Source organism: Rhinolophus hipposideros, assembly GCF_964194185.1.
Source record: "Rhinolophus hipposideros genome assembly, chromosome: 8".
NCBI lineage: Eukaryota > Metazoa > Chordata > Mammalia > Chiroptera > Rhinolophidae > Rhinolophus > Rhinolophus hipposideros.
In genome coordinates, this window is record NC_138054.1 from 87,175,734 (window position 1) to 87,198,258 (window position 22,525).

Here is a 22,525-nt window from a genome sequence, read left to right on the forward strand (position 1 = left end):
ATTAAATCTATTTATACATCTACAGAGTACTCATTTTGGAGTCATTTCAAAATCAGAAGAGTCCTGGGTCATCCGTCATACTCCAGGTGTGGTCCTAGAGGCGGCCCTTCCCTGGCCAAGTGCGCCGCCCCCCAGTCTATCAGGACCCCCTCACGCTCAGCATGTCGTGAGCTGAGCTGCCCGTTTCTCTCCAGTTCTCTCCTTCTTCAGCATTGCCTATTGTACTTGGTGGCAACTCCATCCAGCAAAACAGCCAAGAAGCCCAGTGTCTTTCTCAACCCCTCTCCGCACTCAGATTATGAATTCAGTCAGTCTGTGACTCCACTATGCCACCTCCTAGATAATTCTCAGCTCGGTCCCCTTCTACTTCTCTTCCCTGTCACTGTCTGCATTTAGGCTTCACCACCATTTACCTGCATTACTCCCAGAGCCTCCTACCTGGTTTCCTGCCTCTAGGCACTCCAACTCCGATCCATTTGTCAAGGTTACATTTTTAAAATGTAATTTTGAGCGGGACCCTCTTTAAAATCTCATCACTGTGTAGAGCAGTAAACTTAGTGTGGTCGTCAAAGTTCTCCGAATTTGGCCTTGTAACCCACCTTTCCAGTCTCCTGGCCTCTGTTCCTCCCCTCCCATACATGCACTATCCCCACATCTGGCTAACTCGAGTTCTCCAGAAATGCCATGAACTCTTCAGCCTCCCTTTGTCCACTCTTCACTGCATACATGACTTTCTCTCTTCTCTCCTTGGCACATTTCTCCTATTCCCGCAGGGCCAGGTCAATTGTCCACAGCCTTCCCCAGCTTTCCAGGCATAAATTAATCACTTCCCCTTGTGGCCCAGTAACACATGGCTCACACTTCTATTTTAAAAGCAATCATATGTTACAGATAGTGGGTAATACTCTGTTTCCTCTGCTAGATGGTGAACTTGTCAAGGCAAGAGCACATTTTCTATTTGTTCTGCACATAGTAGGATTTAATAAATTTATGTGTTAAGTATAGTCTCAGAAAATGACAATGAAATTACTTTGTGAGGTCCAATGGAATTGCCAGAGTACATGCAACTTTGTATGTTGGGTATATTTTACCTTTAGTAAAGTTAAAGAATTCTCTCAGAACGCTTGATTTAACTTACTAAAGATTTAGCAAGCCATTAACCTTGATCAGAATAGCTGAATAATCTACCAAATGAAAGTTTTAATTCAGTGGCATATCAAAGAATGTCCAATTCCCTAACTGTCAATGGTTATCGACAGATTATTTCCTGGTGTAGAAAAGGAAGCTAATGAATTCTATCCCATTCCTCAAAAGGACCTGTCTTTTGTTTTTGCGGTGAGACTGTATATGTTAATACAACGTTTATCTCTATAATTATATGCTATTAGACCATTACAACCTGTGCTCCAAAAATATTTCTGATCTCTCTCTCTCTCTCTCTCTCTCTCTCTCTCTCTCTCTCTCTCTCTCTCTCTGCAGCTTCTCAGGAAGGATAAACACAGGATACAAAATATCATAGACACAAAGGGGACAAGAAAGAATTTTACTCTTGATTTTGTATCTGTATTCTTCGAATTTGCTAACCATATGCATGAAGTTTATTTCATCAAAAAGAGAAAGGACTTATCTGGCTGGTGGGTTTATAGGCTACTTTTTTTCTTTTTCCCTATTTTTCTGTATTAAAAAAATCTCATAAATGTTATTTTCTGAAACTTCATTTGACAATACAACCCAACTGTCAAACTCCAGAACACAGCATGCTAAGGCAGCTCCTCAGCTCGTGTGGCTGCTCACGCATTTTTATTGAGAAGGTAAGAGCCATCCTAATGCTTATAATGCCAATATGTAACTTTGTGATGAAGGAGTTGAAGTAAAACAGGTAGGATTTTTTAAAAAAATGCAAATGAGGTTCCTGCCTACAGATAGACACTGGTTATAAAGAAAAATTAATTTAATGATAGGACAAATTTTACTTTAACATCAGCTTACGCCAGGATCCTATTTCAAAACCAGAATTGAGGAAAATGGGAAGCAATGGTAATTCTGCAACATACCAGAGAAATATTTGATTGATTTGAGACTAAAGCCTTTTCAGCTGGCCAGACTTTAAATCGTATGTCAGTAACTATCTTTTTAATACTAATTAATTAAATAAAATGAAAAAATTAAATGAAACTTGATCTGGGAGAACAAAGTTGAAGTAACCATGGCACTGGGGACTTTGTGGGGTTTTCACGACATCAGGAAGTAATTACACAATATTTTCCAGAAGTGAAACAGTGAGTCTAACTGGAAAAAAATGTGGAAACATTTAGTTAGAACAGTAGAGCAAGGTATTAAAGACCCTTTTAAGGGGTTAACTCTGAAGGAAAATATGCAAACAATTAGGGCTGTAAACATGTTTTTAATTACAATTCTAGGATAAAAGTCAGAGGTATAATTTGGCACTTGTGTGCTTTTCCTGAAAACTCCTTTCTTGCAAAGTGATGATTCTAATGTTCACGTCACTGTGAGGACCCAGCCTGACAACTGAGGATACATCAGAGAAACATCTGCTGATTCCCTGATGGCGTCTTTTTCATACACTGAGGAAGGCCACGGTCACGTGCCTCCTTCCACACGCACTGGCAAGATTTAACGCACAAACGGGTGGAGACACATGGTTTTCATCTTTAGAGTCAAAATTCATTCATGCCAGTATCTTTTCCTGGTTTGTATGAATTTCAAGGGTTTCATGAAATCTATTTTGCTGACATCATTTTGATTCCCGTTTTCAGCTTTCCGTGGCTATTTTCCAGTGTGTGCATGTCACTGGGAACAATCCTACGTCAGCTGTGCGACACGCTTTCCTGTACTATATACACTTTTTCCCTTGTGTTTTTGGCACAAGTCATTCTACTGAAAATGAATTTCGCAAGGACCAGAGATGGAAATTAAAAGCACAACGTACAGTAATTTTATAATCTCAACCTTTGACCCCCCCAAAGATGGAATAGTGAACATGTACTAATAAAATGTTGAACTGCAGCTATCCGGCTATCATTCATGCCACAAATATTCACTGAGTGCCTGTGAGGTGCCAGGCACTGTTCTAGGTGTGAGGATTCTTCCATGAATGGAACAGACAAAAGCCCAGGCCCTCGGGGGGCTGCCATTCTAGCAGAGTTTTCAATGTGCCCTGCTGGACCTGAGACTGACTCTGAGCTTCTGGTCCAAAGGCCTCAAGTTCCCCCAGCAAAGTGGTATAAAGAGCAGTCATGGTACGAAATCCTGCCCTCAAGTAAGCAGGAATATACAGTCCTGCCTGGAGTGCAACTGCATGGGGATTCTGGACTCTAGAATGATGACCAGAGCTGAGGCTGGGCTAAGAGAACAGAACATACTAATGACACATGTATGGACTGAATTGTGTGCCCCCCTCCCCCACTGAATTCCTATGTTGAAGCCCTCACCCCAGTGTGGCTGTCTGGAGTAAGGAAGTAATTAAGGTTCAGTGAGGTCACGAGGGTGGGGCCCTGATCCTGTAAGATGAGTGTCCTTAGGAAAGACACCAGAGAGCTTACTTACTCTCTTTCTGCCATGTGAGGACACAGTGAGAAGGTGGCCATCTGCAAGCCAGGCCGCCTGAGCTAAGTAACATAATGCAGTGCCTCTCCATTATTAAGAGACCCTCCAACAACACTGCAGCACATCTGGAGTGCACAACACACAACCATCCTACCCAGCAAGCAACAAATGAATTCTAGATTTGACTGTGGATGTCCCCATTCAAATATCGCAACAAAAATATGAGATGAGGTCAGCTTAACACCGTCTTTACCAGTGACACCGAAGGCTATCCTGAGAGCCTCTACTTCAGACACACCTCCACCAACCAAACAGCACTCACGGCCTTCAGAACCGTCCTAGCTTGCTTTATCTTAAAGGAGATACATAAGCATTCAAAGAAATTAAACTAGCTCTTTCCTACTCACCAGGCATAACTAACTGCTTTCCCTGGGCCGGTGGTTCTAACACATACGTAAGTTACAAAGCACTTTACACTAAAAGGGTCCCCACAGAATATCCTGACATACTGAGTTCCACGACAGCAACTTGGGATAATGTCACTAATTGAAAATACAATAAGATCCCAGGGACGTAAAGCTCTGCATTCAAAGAGTAACAAAACAATCTTAAGAAAACTGCAACCCCCTCGCAAATTTTTAGCTGTTACTGGAAAGAAACTGCCCTTTACTAGAAACAGAACATTAAGGTCCTGCTTGGAACTCAGTTTGAGAACTACTGCTTGGAGTAGAAGGCGGTTTCCAAGCAGTTCTATCTAAACCTATAAAACATCTGGGCCAAGGAATCTCTGACCAGTTCCAAGGTCTCAGAGTCAGGACGATACTCGGATCCGGAAGAACCTTCTCAGACTCTGAGACAGAAGAGACAAGTCGTGAGCCCCCGGGGCTGGTTTCCCATGGCTCCACTTACAATTCATCCTGTATGTTGTCCGTGAGCTTGAAGAGCTGCTCCTGTCCTTCTGCCTGGCTCTCAGAATAGCGGGGGAGCAGCCCCTGGGGCCCCATGCAGCATCGGGGTTTCCGTACCCTCTGCGCTTGAGTCCTAAATGGGTAAATGGACAAAAAGCAGAGGTTAAGTGTTGCCTTAGAATGATTTCCCATCCTTGTCTCAGATAAAATCTCACTACCAGACACACTCTAATTAAATTTAGTGACCAGAATCAAACCGCAGTGTTATATGTGTGAATGTACACTAATATGGGGGTGAAAGACTCCAGTTCTGAATTAGAACCACGTTTCTACCATTTCCTAGCTATGCGATCACGGACAAATGTGTTGACTTTTGTAGCCCTCGGTTCCAGTTTTCTCTGTAAAATGGGATCTGACCGCCCCCACCCCCACAGGGCTGCTGTGAAGATCCAATCAATGATGCCCATCGAGCCTGTTCTGACAGACAGAATGGGGGCTATCTACCTACCAGTGGTGGTTGCTCCTGTTACTGTCCTTATTACTAGACACCCCATTTTTCTAGGGATCTTCAGGAGATGCATTTCTACACTTGCAGGGTCAGGGAGGAGAGTAAGGGACCTTGGGCATTTAGTCAGCACACACCCAGTTTCTGGGTTTCTCCTAAGATGAGCTTTGCTGCCTGGGTGCAGGGTGAGGGATGCAGTGGTCACGAGGGAGACGAAGGGCTCCCTGGGCTGGTCCCAGGCCACAGCCTGGATTCTGCAGTGGCTCTGACTCAGGCCACTCAGCTGTCGGCTGCCCAAAGGAATCTGCTTCGCCATGCTTTTCAGGGTAGGCTGATGTTGTCTTTTTCCACAAACCATATACAGGCTAATTGATAAGTACTTTTTGGTGTTTTCCTAGAAACAGGAGCCCGTATTTGTCTTGGAAAGGCGGTGCATATTTCAGATGACTGATAAGAGTATGCTGGTTCTGTCCTCGACCTTGTACTTGTTGTACTTTTTATTATTTGTTCCTGGATTCCACTGAAGCAAAACACCCCTCTCTAGACATATCTATCTAAAACTGAGGAATTAGCATCACATGGAGTCAGCACTTCCGAACCATGTACTAACAGCAGTGGAGAGAGAGACTTACTACAGGGCAAACAGTGCCCTGGGGGGCAAATCGGGAAGTAATACAGTCAGGAACTTGCCGCGGGACACGCACTGGTTAGCTGCAACACTGGGACACCTGCAAAGCGCCCCTGGACCCAGGGAACATTCAGCTCATCAGGCCATGATGTCTGAAGCCCGCATCTGGGTAACGTTTGCTGTATGCCAGAAAACCAGAAATCCAGTGATAACGGTTTAGATGTTCAGTAACAAGGATGCCCTACGTACCACTGCTTGTGGTCTTCCAGGGTGATGTAAAGAGACTGTAAAAAAAGTTTCAACAATCTGCACTAAGGATGGATAAAAAAATGTTTAATTTACTATCATATACTCACATTCTCCCACTAGGCATAGTCTCAATTCCTTCTTTAAAACTTGGTTCTATTGTCGGCTATTTAGATCCCAACTGTTGATTGAATGTAGGGAGGGCAGTGTAGGGAGCTGCTGTTTTAAGGATGCTAGCCAACCCTGCCAGGCAAGGAAAGCAGTGGCAAGGAGCGAGGTGTGCTGTCCCAGGTAGCAGAGCCCCGTTCTTCTCTCGCTGACTCGTCAAACATCTGTCCTTCCAGACACTGCCTAGGACAGGCTTGTCAACTGTCTTTTCCCCAAGGCAGTCCCACTCTTCTGCCCCTGTGACGCTGCTGGGAGAGGCTCAGGCGAGTGCCGCAGAAGCCCAAAGGCCCCTGCAAAGAGGGATGTGACGGGACCTGCTGCTCATCATTTTCAGTACAGGCTTCGTCCGGACTCTTCTCACCACATCTCCCCCAACCCATTGGGAGGGATGTGGGCTCAATTTCCATATATCCCTAGTCCAACTGTTCCGCCATCTCTATCATAACTAACAAATGGTCTCTGGATTTGTAATGGATTATTACAATAGCCCAATAACTTATTCTTTCTGTTGCCATCCTTGTCCATTGTCCTTGTAACTACGAGAATGACCATTTCAAAATACAAGTTAGAGATCAAGTCAGTCATATGCTCAAAACACAGTTGCCTCACATCTCACTTAGGTAAAATGTCTGCTCACCGCTTGGCTCCCCATCTGGAACGTTAACTGCCACGAGAAGAGGGATTTTGTTTTGTTCACTGTTATCTTGGGAACTAGAACAGTACCCAGTACATAGGAGCTGAACAAGTGAATGAATGCATTTTTGGGTGGGGGACTGGTATAAGGGCCATTTTGACTCTTGAGCTGAAGAAGGAAAGGTGACATGCATACTTTGGTGGAGAGTTTGAAGACTAGAGATTCTGAGCTTTGAAAGTCAACAAGGCCAAGGCAAAACGTGAACCAGCTAGAACCCCATCTTCCTGACAGAAAGGTCAGGGGTGTGTCTGTCCGGTCCCCTGACCAAAGCAAAGGAAGCAGCATGAAAGCCAAGTCATGAAATGATGGCTCTGCTGACACACGTATGCTCCTGGAAGAATTCATCTTTTCCTGAGTACCCACAGTGGAGAAACATGCTACCGAGGAGGAGAAAACTTACTAAGAGTCCTGAACTCCTCCGGTGGGACCCAAGGAAGCCAGAGAAGCCAAGGAAAGGAGGCTTGTTTGTGGATCTGAGCCCTTGGAAATCACATCTTGTAACCATGCAATAGTTGGGAATGTAAGTAAGTGTGCCCCCTGTTATCTCATTATCAAATAGCTTTCTGGTCCATTTCATGGCCCGACTTAGTGGCCTCCCTCAGGGCCTCCCCCAAATCTCAGTGACCTAACCTCACCCCCACTCCCAATACATTCTCTTCTAACTTCCAGACTACAAACCTACCCAAACACAGAGAATACAAAAGCAGAGCAGCTCCCTGGTGGGTACACACTGCCTAGTTGTTAAGTTTCTTTTCTCATCTGTCTTCCCAACAGGCTGCAAACTATCTTCCCATTTCCAAGGTCCTCACTTTGTGATCAAGCAAATATCAAGGGCAGGTTGGAAATAGTGCTGATACTGCAGATGGAAGAGCTCATTGTGGTATTCGAGGGTCATTTTTAACAAGGACATAGAAGAAAAGAGAGTTTGACTTTGCCAGGGAGGAAACGTAGTCTTCTCTTATAGTTTTATAAATATCGGGACTACTTCTAGAAGGGGTGATTCCAAGATACGCTTAACTAGAAGCAGAAAGTTGGATTAAAGGAATTCTTCCCACAATCTCCTATTACCTTATCACCGCTGGTATCTGAAAAACTATTCTTTCTTCTCTGAAACTCAACTGAAGTTTTAACTTCTGAGGTCCAAGTTGGGAGGATGGGGGGGTGAGACGAGTGCTGAAAGTTACTGTGTGTGAACTAATTTAGTCCCAAACATATCAGAGAACTATAAACAAAAGACAAGCTAGTGTTTTCCACTGTCATAATCCAGCAGAGTTTAAAGTGACATACTTCAGGGCAGGCTATCGTGTGATAGAACTGCTTTCATCACCTATTGATGTGGCACGACGACAAATTCACAGAACCCTTTGAAAACGGTAGGACTGTGTGTAACAGAAATCCTAATTTGTTCACACTCTGCGATTCAGTAATATAGTGGATCCACTTTTAGGTGACTGTTCTTACATCACTTTCATGTACATTCCTGGGAGCCCATCAGCACCTGGAGGGAAAGGACTCTCTTCTATTTTTTTTAAAACTGGACTCATCCTTATTCTCAGTTTTAAGGTTCACTCTCATCATTGGCCTTTTCTTTACTTATTTAAATGAGGTAATAAATATCTGTGAAACCACCATCCCTGGCACAAAACCGCCATCGCTGACCCTAACTTGATCCTATCTGTATGGTCCTCTGCTGTCGCCTCCCCACCATTCCATGCCTCCTCTACCAAATTCAGCTGTTATTCTGAATCCTGTATCGACCATTTCTTTGCTTTTCTTCTTTTTGTAGTCTTATCGCATTTCAAAGTATGCTCTGGTATAGTCTTGTTATACTCTCTGCTTTTAGTTGTGTTGGGCTTTTGAAAGCTGATGTCACTGCCTTTTTATGTTTTGGGACTTACTCCTTCCCCCTTGCAGTAAGATTGCAAAGATTCAGCCATTCTTCCGTATGCAGCTATGAGTCATTTATTGTGCCTATCGATGACTATCCCACTGTCTAGCTACGCCATCGTTCATCTGTCCGCACATGGGTGACTGCCAGGCCTTGCTATTACCAATGATGCTGCAGTGAACATTTCTGTACCTGTCTCCTAGGGAACATGGGCAAGGGTTTCTTCAGGTGTATGTCTAAGAGGGATCTGCCGGATCACAGGGCATGAATATTCACCCAACAAGGTAACTCAAATTATTTTAAAGTGGCTGAACAAACTTACACTCCCACCAACGATGCATTTAGGGCAGCCAGTAATCTACATCTTTCTAACACTTGGTATTGTCTAGGACAGCCCTGTCCATAACAACCATTTGGCCACGTGTGGCTACTGAGCACTTGAAATGTGGCCAGTGTGACTAAGGAACTGAATTTTAAAAACTTAAAGTAAATGTGAATTGTATATAGACAGCACTGGTCTAGACTCTGAATTTTTGCTGCTTGAATGGGTATAAAAATAGCATCTTTTCTTCTCATTCCCACCTTGTCCTTTCAACCAGAATGGTAATGATGTTCAATAAAAAAAAAAAGCCGAGTAGATATGGCGCCTGCCCATGGGCACCAGAGCAGAGAGGCCAACTTCTAAGCCACTCCGGCCACCACTGATGGGCAACCCCGGGACCACCCTCCAGCCTCCCCTGGCTGACTTGCTTCTCTTCTCACGATCACCTTTACTGTCAAGACTGGCTGCTTCTAGGGCAGGGTCTGGTCCTACACCCTGGGGATAATACATCATTAAACAAAGGGGTGGCAAAACTTCTCCCACTCACCTCTCATTAGTCGACAGCGTCTCTCACTAACACTCGACATAAAAGGTAGTTTACAACATGAGTCTGTTTAGTGCACATGCAGCAACTCTGCCTCCACAAACCTTTGTTTAGCCAAAGGTCTGCGGTGTATTTAATTGCTGCCAGCTGGGGGCTGGTCGGCCATTTTAAGCCCTCAGCTGCTGCAGTTTATAAATTTCACAGTATATAGAAAGAAGCAGGCCTTCCAGTCAACCAGCTAATCCAAAATGTCAGCACCAAACCAACTTGAGCTTTGAACTCCATGAAAATGTCAGGGAGTCGGCTGTGCAGCACGGATGACGCTCCCCCCAGGGAAGGGGCTGCTGATACAGTGGCTGATACACTGCAGATATGCACCCCGCGCGAGAGATCGATACACGAGACGTCTGCGTCTGGCCACTGCTATCTGACACATACTGGAGGCCCCAACCCGAAGATCAGGGTAATGAAAACAATCCATGTCATTTTCTTCAAGCAACAATAAATCCAAACAAGGTGACACAGGAAGATCTAACCAGTTCCACTCGGCTGATCTTGCCTTTCAGCCTGAGGGTCAACAGTTGGCCAGCCATTACTTGTTCTTCGCGTCTATGATGAGTAACTATGTCATAGTTCCATTAGTTGAAGACAGATGTTGTACACACACACATACCCCTGTACAGCTTAAGCTATTAGTCGGTTGAGAAATCTGTCATGGCCAATGTCTATCAACCAAGTGAGGTTCAAAAACAATCAGTAAACGAGGAGAAAGTGTGTGTCAAACGTGTGACTTCCTAGCGTAATAGAATGTTTATTCAACTGATGGCTGCCACCTTCCCTAGGGGCAGTGTGGACTGACCCCAACGAAGTGATGGATTGTGCCTGCAGTTACTTCATGAGTGTGTCCAAGGCTTTTGTTGGAATTAAATACCTTTCTGAGCTATACTGTACTCGGCGGGGCACCAACAAGCAGGCTGAGAACAGAAGGGCACCCTAGACTATCTCTCCAAACGCTGTGAGTGGATCACAGCTACAAGATACCAAGGTTCGTGACTGACAGCTTCGAGCAAACATTTGCCAGTGCCCGAAAGGGAGCTCAACAGTCTGTCTAAACAGCACTGGGCGCTGAGTGTACCAGCTGATCGTCACTGCAGTGCAGCTTCTCCAAGTTCAAGACGCCCGCCACGCCACGAGCGACATCTCATGTCTGACCTGCAGCCTTTTCCTCCCTATCGCATCCCCTTTCAGACACGTAGGAGAAAAGCATTTCTTCTCTGCAGATTTTACCCCTGCAGTGACCACTGTAATCAGAGAAGACTATTCGAGGATGGAAACCTCTCAAGTTTGGCTCTGTTTACATTAGAAACTCTGCCCCACAGTTCCATGATAAACAGACACCCACTTTCTAGAACCTACCCAGAGACAGTTATTCAATCCTTAGGTTTAATAATAACTACTGAGGTCTGACTGAATTAAACCCTGCACCAAGAAAATTGCACCAAATATTTGCTACAATTTGGAATCTGATACACGAAAAAAAACAAGCTGGGTGAAAAGAAACCCTACGGCAGTAGAGGTTGGCCCTTAAATGAAGTTACTACCTGAGGGTCCAAACTAAGGCAGCCAGAAAAGAGAGCTTGCTCAGAGCCTTGAGAAGGGCGCGCGCCTGCCTCTGCCCCACCTCCCACCCCGTTTAATGAACTTTTCCCGAGTGATCATACGTGCAGGCCAGTGCCGAGGCCGTGTCCAGGGAGCCTACGGGAGTCTAATGGAGGTGATAAACAGACAGGCAATAATGCTGCGAGGACAGGCCCTGGAGCCTGGCTGCCTGAGGGGGAATGCCAGTTCCACCATGGACAAACTGCGACCTACGGCAAGTTGTGTAACCTCTTGGAGCCTTGGTTTCCTCATGTATAAAACAGGGATGACCACAATGGACTTGTTGTGAGGAGTAAATACGTCAGTACCTGCACTGTGCTCAGAAGATTACCTGGTACCTCCAAGGCACTCAGGAAGATGCTGGTCTGGAGCAGGCCATGGGCACACAGGAGGGCCCTGACCTAGCTCAGGGGCTGAAGCCCAACGGGAGCGAGGGTCCAATGTCCAACCTTTCTCACTTAGTTGCTTATTGGAGAAACGGCTTCAAATTGAAATATTCTTCTTTCCCTTTTGCTTTCTTGTTCATGACATTCTAGTTACCTCTCCCTAGAGTTCTGAAGTCATCTGTGTAACAACACATAAAATCCCATTCAATGGTATCGTTGCAATTGAAAACATGGGAAAGATGGTGATTCAAGAAATCGTTAGAAATTCAATTACTGTCGCTGTTAAGATTTGGGTAGTTTGACGTCCTGCAGTGGGGACGACGCTTCCTGGGCTGGGTCTTCTCCCATCCTGGGATTCACACCTGACTTGTTTATAGGGGTCACGGCTTCCTACAACCTAACACATATTTGGGGACTCCATGAGATTGCAACTGTGACAGCTGGTAGGACTAATGCCAACACATGTGCCTGTGGGGGTTTCAACTCGGAGAACAAAACCACTCCACAAGGTTTTTCCTCGTCAACTAACCGCCTCCGCATAGAGTACCTGTTCAGGAGGCACTGACAGATGGATTTCCAAAATGCCTAACTTTTGTGTGCCTTCTGGGGTAGCTCTGCGTTTTTTCTTTAAAAAAAATAGTAGACAACTTATAAAGTGACTTGCAACTTTCAACATCATCACAAAAATGAGGCATTTTACGCATGCACGCTTCATTTGTGTTCTAAGTACATCCTGAATCCGAGTGTGTAGTGCTTACAGGAATCCCGCAAGCCAGGGTCAAATTCCCTGCGAAACTGTCACCTCTAATGTCAATCCCAAGATATTTCACATGGGACCAAATACACAATTTCTGACAAATTTCATTTTGTGGCTCTTAAGTACAAATTCCAATGATAACAAGCTGACTCAACTAAATAAACCAGATTACTTTTAGATTGGTTTCTAGCAAATGATGACATACTTTTAAAAAATCTTAACATTCTCTCTCTTCTCCCAAAAGCTGATCTCTTTTGAGAGACAAATGAAAGTTAACGGCATGGTGGTCTAGAGAACATGAGGCGTTGGAAAAAGACCGACACAGACTGAAATCCCAGTCCAGCCACTCATTAGCTGAGTAATTGTGAAGAAGTTATTACATGGCTCTCAGCCTCAGTTCCCTTAACAATAAATGAGGATACTTACTTGGTTGATAATGTTGAGATGACATATGAAAAGTGCACACAGCACAGTGCCTGGCACATAGTAGGTACTCAAAAACAATCGTCTCCCCCTCTCCTGCCCTTACTTAAAATTATTGGGTGTCAAGTCAATTTAAAATACCAAAATGCAAAAGTTTTAAAATTTAGATTTAAAATTTTAGCCTGACAGAACCCTATGGGAAACCCGATTTACTGAACATGTGAGAATGACTCATTAGGAGTACATCAAGTGTTTGGACACGTAGATATTCTCTAAAGGACCCAGTGCCTAAGTGTTTACTCACTTGGTGTACCCCATCCATACCTTCTTTGCTTAAAGAACTTTTTAAAAAAGAGCTACAGCTAACCAACATAGAGGCTCAAGAAATTATACCAAAATGTCAAATTAGAATTGGAATTAATCGAGTTTCGGAATACTGCCGTTAATAAAATTCATCATAATAGAGGTTTTCAGTGGTAGGGCACGTTCTCTCCATGGAGTCTGTAAGAGAACCTGAATCCATTAAAGCCCCAAGAATGGAGCTACCAGGCTGAAGAGGGGCTAGGATGTGTCCTTAGCAACCCCCACCCCCATCCCCACCCGCCTCCCTTGGGACCAAAGCACAGCCTGTATGGGGTCTGTTCTGGGGTTTGTTTGTTTGCCTTTTCTAGCCTACCCAGTCAGGTTGCGTTTTACACAAACTTTTACTATCAGACAGAGTGTGGTGGCAGATGAGACAAGAAAGAAGACACTTCAAAAACGGACAAAGACACTGACGATGAGAATGAAAGTTCACGCACAGTTGTCACACTCACGGGGATAAAAACAGGATCGGTTTCAGGCCCCGAGGTTAGACTTTAGGTGGTAGAGAGAGAAACTGAGGCCCTAGGAGGGTCGAAAAGTGAGCTAGGGACACGCCATCTTTCCAGCCACCAGCTTTCCCAGGGAGGGGCTGGTGTTCTGAACCCAGCCACGGCCTGCAAAGTGTGGTAAGAGTCCAATGGAAGACACGGACGCCGAGCTTTGCGTCTCTTCTCTGCACTGTTGGTGCACCCCGGCACTGGAACAGTGCCCGGCACACAGTGGGTATGCAACGCACACGTGAGAAACGGACAGACCAGTGGCCACAAGCCGGTGTTACAACTGGTGGCTGGAGAGCCACAGCTGCTGCTTCAGAAGCCAAGGGAGTGGAGGAGGCAGTCTGTCGTGGAACTTCTCCTCCGAGACAAGCCAGAGACAGGGTGGGAGTTGGTAACGACCCAGGAACCCCTGGAGCATAAGAATACTGATCATTCCAGCTCGGAGGGACACTAGAAAGTTATTGACCTAGGTCATGTTCTCCAGGGGCAACTGGCTAGCTGCCTGGTGGCCTCAAGACAACAGGCTCCGCCTGCACTTTTCCAGGAAGGAAGAGCAGTGGGGCCTAGAGCTCTGGACGCTGCCCAGGGGTCTGGGTCCCTATGGATAGTCCAGTCCAGGCCTGACACTCAGCACTTAAGCAGCTCAGAATCTTCTGGCCAAGGTGATGGGATCTCTGCACTAGCTCAAATTCCAAGAATGTCTTCAAAGGATTTCTAGTGTGGCTTTCATTAGCTCAGTCCCAACTTTTAGATTCTTTCGACCTAGAAACATTAAAAAAAAAAAAAAAAATCAACCCATCACCTACTCCTCTCCTCTGACCCGCTGGCACTTTTTAAGTGTTTGTCCTCAAATTTAACCTGTGGCCAAGCTTTCTCAAGAGGCCAAGGCCACCTCTACTCAAATCTGCCCCTCTACTAACCAGAGATGGCACCTTCTCTTTGTACTTGTGTCACACGGGCTCCGGCCCATCATTCCAATACCCTCCCTCGAGAGGATCTGGGATTTTTTGGGCAGAAGAGGAGCGTCCTCTTTGTTCTGGCTCTCGCCACAGTGCTTGGATATGAAGCCAGAGCGGGAACGCGCGAGGAGAACACCCATGTGTGTGAATGGGGCTGAGTTCAATGGTGTCCTTTCTGTCTCGACAGGAAGGAAGCAGAACACAAGGGGGCAGCTCGGTGATACCCTTCGGTGCGTCTACAAGAGGTACATTTCTGCCCGGTACCATGACGTTCAACCCGATGACAAAAGACTATTGTTTATCTGGTGATAAGAAGGTCAAGCTGCCTTCTAATTAAGTGCTGCCAGTGTGAACATGAATGGGACTGATCGCCACAGTCCATCCGCCCTTGGCAAACTGGTTTGTTTGGTCTGGACAGCAAACAACATTCCACACTACTGGATTTTTTTTCTCCCAGATCCCCTGCGGCCCCATCACCCCCCAAACCTTTTTTAAAAATTACAATCTGTTCTGCTGTCTCGAGTTACATTCTGTAAATAATAAGCAACACTGATGAAATGCAAAAAGCTGAAAATCCGGAAAGCAGAGAGATTTGCAGTATGTCCCACATCTGTGTCACATTAAACGCGCACTCCGCAGATTTGCTGATTCCCGTCTAATCAGCACACGAGTGTGACGTGGGCGAGAAGGGGTCTCGTGCTGCATGCCACAGCGGGCCTGAGGGCTACCAGAGGCAGGCCAAGGAGGGGCAGGAGCTGGCACGACGAGGTGGAGACGCTGAGCCCACAAGGCAGATGACACTTGGTCCAGCCTGCCCGGTCCTGGCACATGTGCACCACAGCCTGGTGGGTCACTGCTGTGGTTAGGTCATGGGACAGCGACTGCTCGGAACGCTCCTTCCCAGTCTTCCATGTTGCTGAGGCTGGGCCCACGGCGGTTAAACCAAATAACATGTTTTAATGACAAAATGTCTCCTTTGAAGGACTTGGCTCCCTGTACATTAAAATGACTACAGAATAAAAATAGAACAGAAGGAAACCAATTAAAAGGCCACTTGGCCAAATGCTTAGAGGCTACCAGAGATGTTAGTTGCTATGCCAGGAAAAATTTGATCCCATCTTTATTTCTTCCGAGCATGTTACACACATACATGCGCGCACACACATACATGATTATGTATATACACATGTGCAGGCACTCATGCTCCCATTTAAGAATAGTTGGCAGATCGTAAGAGAGAAATGGGCAGGTTTTAAACTTGTGGCATTGCGCTGAGCCCCTGAATGATCAGAAGGCTCCATGCTGGGACAAAAACCAGATTCAGATTCAACAAAGAGTCTTTAAGCAGGAGCACGAGAGCCTCCAAGGATACTCTGGAAAAACTTAGTGCATCGCCACCTCAACCAGCTCTCTTACATCTCTATTTTCCCATAACTTAGGTGAGAAGACACGTAAACTAACACTAGGGGACGACCGGGGCCCACAGTATGTCTCTATGCATTCATTGAATTGACTATGCACTGGTCACTCTGATCTTCACAGCCTTCTTATAAGAAAGTGTTTTGTTAGTATTCCATTTCGTGGAAGAGGAAACTAAGCCTGAGAGTGATTATAAAGTTTGTCCGAGGCCATTCAGCTGATAAGTGGTCAAGACAAACTTGATCTTGGGCTGCTCTGATTCTCTTGGACTCATTAAGCTTATTACCAGCATGACTGTTGATGAGAATCTCTTTAAGACAGTACTCTAAGCCTATCGCTGTGTTAGGCCTTCTGGGGATCCTGGAGGGCTACAAACGAGGCAACAACAGGACCTCAAGAAGCTTACAATCCAAATGAGAAAAGAAGACTCGCCCTTGAAATGACAGTGAAAGAAACTTAGGCCATGTGCTAGTGATGAAAGAACTGAGGAAGTCTGGCCCACATGCTACAGAGGGGAGGATGGGCTTCCTGGGAAGGCCAGGCTTCATGCCTAATGGCAGAGTAAGATTTTTATTACTGCAACAATAGACAGCACCAGTACTCACCTGCCAAGTTTTGCAAGAACTAGTGGTGAACAAATACTAAGAAATAGAAAGAAACAAATAACAAGATAAAAGCCAGTTAACAGATCATACCACAATCTAGAAACATGTGACTGAAGCCTCATTCTGAATGCTTAAAGCAACTGACTGAAGAACTATAAACAGTGACAGCTCTCCTTTTATAAAGTCATGATGCAGACTTTAATTTACACGAATGAAATCTGCCAAGCTACTAATCTAAATTTCATTAACATTTGGAAAAAAGATATGTACTAACATGGATGAGAAACTGATAAAAAGACAACCATTGGAAGGAAGGGTGGGATCAAGACAGGAGGAGAATGAAAACAAACCCACTAAAGAAGAAGACAAATGATGACCTCAAGGGGTTTAAAAAGGATTGGGGCAAAGAATATGCAAAGATAATTCACAAAGAAAGAAATCCAAATGGTAATACTGAGACAGTCACTCTCTCAGATCAGCAGACTTAGTAAGAGTGACAATGTTTTCCTCTTTGAATAGTATCCACTTCAGGAAATTCTTGACTGAATTTTGAATGAAAAGCAGACCTGGTAGAGGGCTGGAGAAATGGGTCCTCTCAAGCACTGTGGGTGGGAGAACAAATTGCTTCAACTTCCTAGAAGGCAATTTGTAATGGGTTTCAGAATACAAAATGTAGATACCCTTTAACCCAGCAATTTTATTTTTAGAAATTTCCCCTAAAGAGAGAATTATATGTATATGAAGAGATACATGTAAAAGATGCTTATAATATCTTAATAGCAAAAATTGGAAATATCCATCAATAATGGACTACTTAAGTATATTATTGTATATGTGCGATTTGTTATTATATAAATGTTAAAAATGACGATCTACTTTTGGAATGGAAAGGTGTTCTAGAGTCACCGTTGAAAGAAAAAAGGTTACACATCAATATGTGTGGTCCTAGTCACATGAAATCATACATGTGCGTATTTATGTACCTGTGTATGTGTGTACACATTATCCATTCATACGTAACCTGGCACGGCTACCATTTATTAGCTTTTTGGTGATTATTAATGGCCAATGGGACTGAGTTCTTTTTTTCTTTTTGAAAATGGGAATCGTAGTACCTATCTAATTGGCTTGCTATAAGAATTAAAGAGATCATTAGTGCAAGGCCCTTGGAACAGTGCCTACACACTGTGTTTATACATCGTTTGAATTTTCAAAACAATTTACATTTGTACGCATCTTTAAACTCAAACAATAGAATTAATTTTTCAAAAAGATGATTCAGGGAGCAGTCAGGCACAAACACCAAAGTGTCTAAAGCACACTTAAGCAGCAAAGCATGAATGAGTACAGATTCCTACCATCGCATACTGTACACAAGCACGGGTTGGGTACAGACTAGGAAAGAATGAGTCAGGACAGCCAGGCCTCATCTGGAATGGCTGTTTTCTGGATAAGAGGCAGTCTGAGTGGAGCTTTCTCGTGAGGAATGGGCCATGAATTGACCATTCCCATGGGTGCTACTTCTCCTAAGACAGGGAGGCCAGGCCTATGGATGGTGGTGAGGCTCATGGATGGTTCTTTGTTAACCTGAGAGAGCCCTGCAGGAGGGCTTCTCCCCAGCCCACCCTGACTGACCTCCTGTACTGTCTTGCATTTTGACCCTGAAGGGAAGGAGAGAGGGCTTCTCTTGCAGTAACTGACCAGCTCAGAGCAACATATCCTAACTGACGAGTGGGAGGGGCTAGGCAGGGCCAAACCAGACCCAGGTGCTCGCAGCACTTTCCCTAAAGAGCCCGTTGAGGCATGAATTGCAAGAGGGATACTCCAAGAACGGGTAAAAGCAAAAGCACTCTGCCTCCCAGCTTGCCCCACGTTCTCCTGCTAACACGGGGGGAGAACATCTGGAACTGGTTTGAGGCTCTCCAGCTGCAGAGCCACTAGAGTGAAGTTCGTGTTTCATTGGAAATTGCATTTCAGGGGCTTATAGACTGTCCTTTCTGATTCTCATCAGGGTGAAGTACAACCTAGAAGACAAGCCGGTTCAGAGACCAAATCAGCTTTGCTTTGAAATGTTCTCCTTTCCCCACCCCCCTTTGAAAGCAGAATTAATGGTCCAGGTGGTGAGAAATCAAAAAATGAAAGAAAAGGACTTGGGGTCATCTCAGGTGCATTTCTATGCCTTCATAAAAATCAGACACACCCCCTAGGTCAGAGCCCACACCAAGCCTCTGGAGCACTTGTCCTCCTAGGAAACAAGAACCAATAAGACGGAATCCATTTAAATCGTTGGACTGGGGCTTGCCTTTATAGGACTAGAAAAAAATGTGGATTCAAAATGTATTTGAACTTGTTGAGAGCCAAGGAGGCGGTGGGGAAAGATGCTACATGCTGTGGACAAAGGGGGCAGCAGAATGAAGTCCCCCAGATCTGGTGCCAAGCATTGCTCGCACCCACTGTGTGCGTTGCGGTTTCCCCCCAGGCACTGGGACACAGGCTCGCAAGCCGCACAACCTGGTCAGCAGTCGGCGCCAGCCCCGCCTCCTGGGCCTCTGCCTCTGGGAAAAGCAGGTGCATGCAGGAGCCCGGCCACTGCGGAGACAACAGCGCCTCTCCTTCCTGTGCTGAGGGTGAATACGGAACCTCTATTTTCGTCTCTCCTGTCAGCTGAGGGTCCGTTTCTCCCTCTGGACCTGGGGGCAGTTAGGGAGGGTGGGCATGGGGCCCTCCAATGACCAAGTTTCTTGGGGTAGAGAGACACAGGCAGGCCTGGAACACCACCACTGACGCTGACAAAGGGTGAGTCACACCAGGCAAGAGGTGGCTTTTCAGCTGCTGCTCTTTGTGAATCAGATGCAAGAAGCTCAGACTGGATTTCCTTCCGCATGTTAAATAAAGCACTGGAACTTTCTAGTCCTTTCTGTCTTAAGGTTTTTGTAGATAAGCATGCCTACAAACTCCAGTTAGTGTGAATTATCTGACTACCTCATGGCATCTTCAATCATCGTTAAACTGAACAAAAATAATTCAGTAGAGCAGCAGCCTACAATTTAACCACGACCTACTCCCTCAGCATTTCTCTTTACTTCCCAAAAAACTGGCCACAGCATGGCTACTTGAGGCCAAATGAGCTCATATACGTGACAAAGAGAACCCCCAAACAGGTGGCCCAGTAAAAGGTCTGCTAAACTTTGGGTTTGGCAGTCATTTCATGAAGTCCAGACCACACGTTGGCTCCATCCAGGAACTCACTCTCAGAACCTATTTTCTAGGCTTTTCAAGCACCTTGACCAGGAAGCATAACTAAATCGAATCGAACAATCTCGGGGCTGGCCAGCCCCTTCATCTCTTCTACCTCTAGGAGCCTTTTTACAGGCCCCACAGAACCACAATACACAGGTGTCATCCTTGGCCACCACAGGTGAGCACACACACTGCTTGGTCGTTCTTCTTCCTCCTGCGCGGAGTACCAGCTGGACTTTCCCGGTGGCCAGCTGGTGAACACGGCCCTGGCTGGATGGCAGAGCAAAGACAAGTGGGAGCCAGGATGTGTGTCGGCTACTCTGTGAAACTGGCAATTTCTGAACTTGGAAGGCTGCTATGGTTCATCATTTGGGGAGGGGCTGAGGGGGGTGTAGGTGATGACACGCAGAATAAAGGACCAGGCACGGGACAGCACAGCTGCCGGACACAAATCTCTGTGACCTGGATCTGGTTAAGCTGGTAGGGGGTGAGAGCAAGTGATAAGCACGCTTCACGCTGTGAGGTCAAGTTTACAGTACCTTCCCCCCTAACTTCATTAGTGTCTTTTCCCAAATCTTCTGGATCTTCTGGATCACAGGCAGATATCCATTCCCACATCTAAGAGTCAAAAAGGAAGTGGATGAGACCTGGTAAGAATACCTCGGATTTAAACCAGGGGGTCTTCTGACGGGAGAGACCACGAGACGCAGTTAGGAGTGTGTGCTCTGCATTCAGACCGCCAGGGTTCAAATTCTGGTTCCTTCTCTCACTACTTTGGACATCTTAGAAAAGCTATGTAACCTCTCTGTGCTTCAACGTTCCCATCTGTAAAAAGTGGGAAAAATACAGCACCCGCCTCACTGGGCTGCTGTGAGGACTACTAGTCATTCACAAAAGAAGCTTCAAACCCGTGTGGGAGGCGGAGACACTCAGGACTGGAGCATCGTCACCCAGAGCACCTAAGAGGTCTTGTCTGTTGCAGACAAGCAGAGATGGAAATGACAGAAATCCATGTCTTTCTGGACGTCACGAACAAGGGACACACAGGGCGCCAGTTTGGCCAAAGGATGCGACTGGCTGATGGACAGGACACAACTCTACCCCTTGACCTACTTTTTCCTTAGGGTCCACCAAAGCCTTGTCTATCTGTCCATTTACTCAATGCAGCGTGACTGCGAGAACCCAGGCTTCACCAGGCTTCACTCCTGGCCCCACGCCCACCCTGGTGAGGGGGCCAAGACCCCACAGGGCGGCCCGCCCCCGACAGTCCACGCACTGGGCTAACAGGCCCCTCCACGGCACACCCTGCCACCTGCTCTGTTTCACCATTTAGACTCGGCTGTGGGAAGCCAGAAGGCGAGGCTAGCAGCAGCCTTCATGGGGGCTGGGCACAGGGAAGGGAATGGCATCGTCCCGAGTCTCAGCAGCTCGACAAGAACGCTCCACTGTCGGCATCTAACCACCTCTGCCACCAGTGCGCTCCTCGGAGACGGGTAGGTTTCCTGTTGTGTCAGCCCCGTTTCCTTCAGCAACATTATACTGCAAACACAGAGCTACTCTGAATGAAGCACGATGGTGTCCCGTTTCTGCCGGGGGAGGAGGCAGACTGCTCTGCTTCTCCAGAGGGAAACATTACCGTGCCTTGCCCCTCTCTACACAGCATCTCTTCCCTCGCCCCCGTCCTGAAAAGCTGTTTGAAGAAACGTGCAGGCTTTCCTTTCTGACCTCAGATGGGCAAATCCTGAATGGCAGCTGGGTCTATTACATGCAGTGTGAGAGGGTTAAACAGGACAGCCTCAACTCCTTATAAACTTTTGCCCTGTGGATATGTACTCATTGGCGGCCGTACAAGACTCGAGCTGTATTACACGCCTTAACGATATGGTTCAACTGTCGGTCAGGCTTGGGCCTGGCACCGGGCCAGACCGCAATCAATGGGACACAGAACCTCCCCCTTTCAGATCATCACGAAGGCTCATATTATCTCCTTCTCGTCGTGCTGGTTAAATTTATGGAGCAGAACCCTGAAGCCACATTCCTCGGCCTGGGCCGGCCCACGCGGCCCTCCCTCTCTTTGTTCGGTACTGTAAGCGAGCCGTGCTTCGGACGACTGCAGGGTTGTTAGTTCAGGCACTGACTGTTTGCTCATGACTGAAATGAAGAGAGTTCAGTGGAAGGGCAAAAGGACAGCCCAAGTGTAAAACCCCATCCCAGCAGGCCCTGGGCCCCTCCATACAGGCCCCAAGCCGCTCCTGAACATTCGATTCAGCTCTGTTCTCACAAAAGCAGAGTCTTCAGTCTGATCTCTGATAAACCTTCTACGAATCAGCAACCACGTCCTCCTATATCTGTGGGTCCTCAGGTACCACAGGAGGCAAACTGGCTCTCGGTGAAGCCAAGACATTAAAAGGAGCCCTAGTTCCCCAGCCATCTTCCAGTCTTCCCAGGTCCCATAGTGGCTGGTCTTATTTTTAACATTAATGCAGAAAAAAAATAAAACTTATTTTCCAGGCCTTGGCTGGAAAAGGGTGGGATCCATGAGCAGTGTATGTGGACGTGTGCGTGCGTGTGTGGAAGGGAGGTGTTCACAGCAGATTCGGTCTCCTGGAATCAAACAGGAGAAGGTCCCATACATTGGACCCGCTGAGTCTGCCCGTTTGCTCTCATCCTTGACCTTCAATGTCTTTGATTAGTGTACAGAGGGTTAAACTAGCAGCCCGATGGACAGGACTCTGCTTTAGTTTTAG

The 22,525-nt window shown here is 46.2% G+C and overlaps 1 protein-coding gene across 7 annotated transcripts in view; it reads right to left on the minus strand.

Annotated features, from left to right (window-relative positions):
- VPS13D (vacuolar protein sorting 13 homolog D) overlaps positions 1–22,525 on the minus strand; it is a 229,268-nt gene that overhangs the window by 9,416 nt on the left and 197,327 nt on the right. For all 7 annotated transcript variants that reach the window (XM_081057697.1, XM_081057696.1, XM_081057695.1 and 4 more), the window contains one exon: positions 4,477–4,608. In XM_081057697.1, coding sequence (XP_080913823.1) covers positions 4,477–4,608 — 132 coding nt within the window. The remainder of the gene's footprint in view (positions 1–4,476; positions 4,609–22,525) is intronic.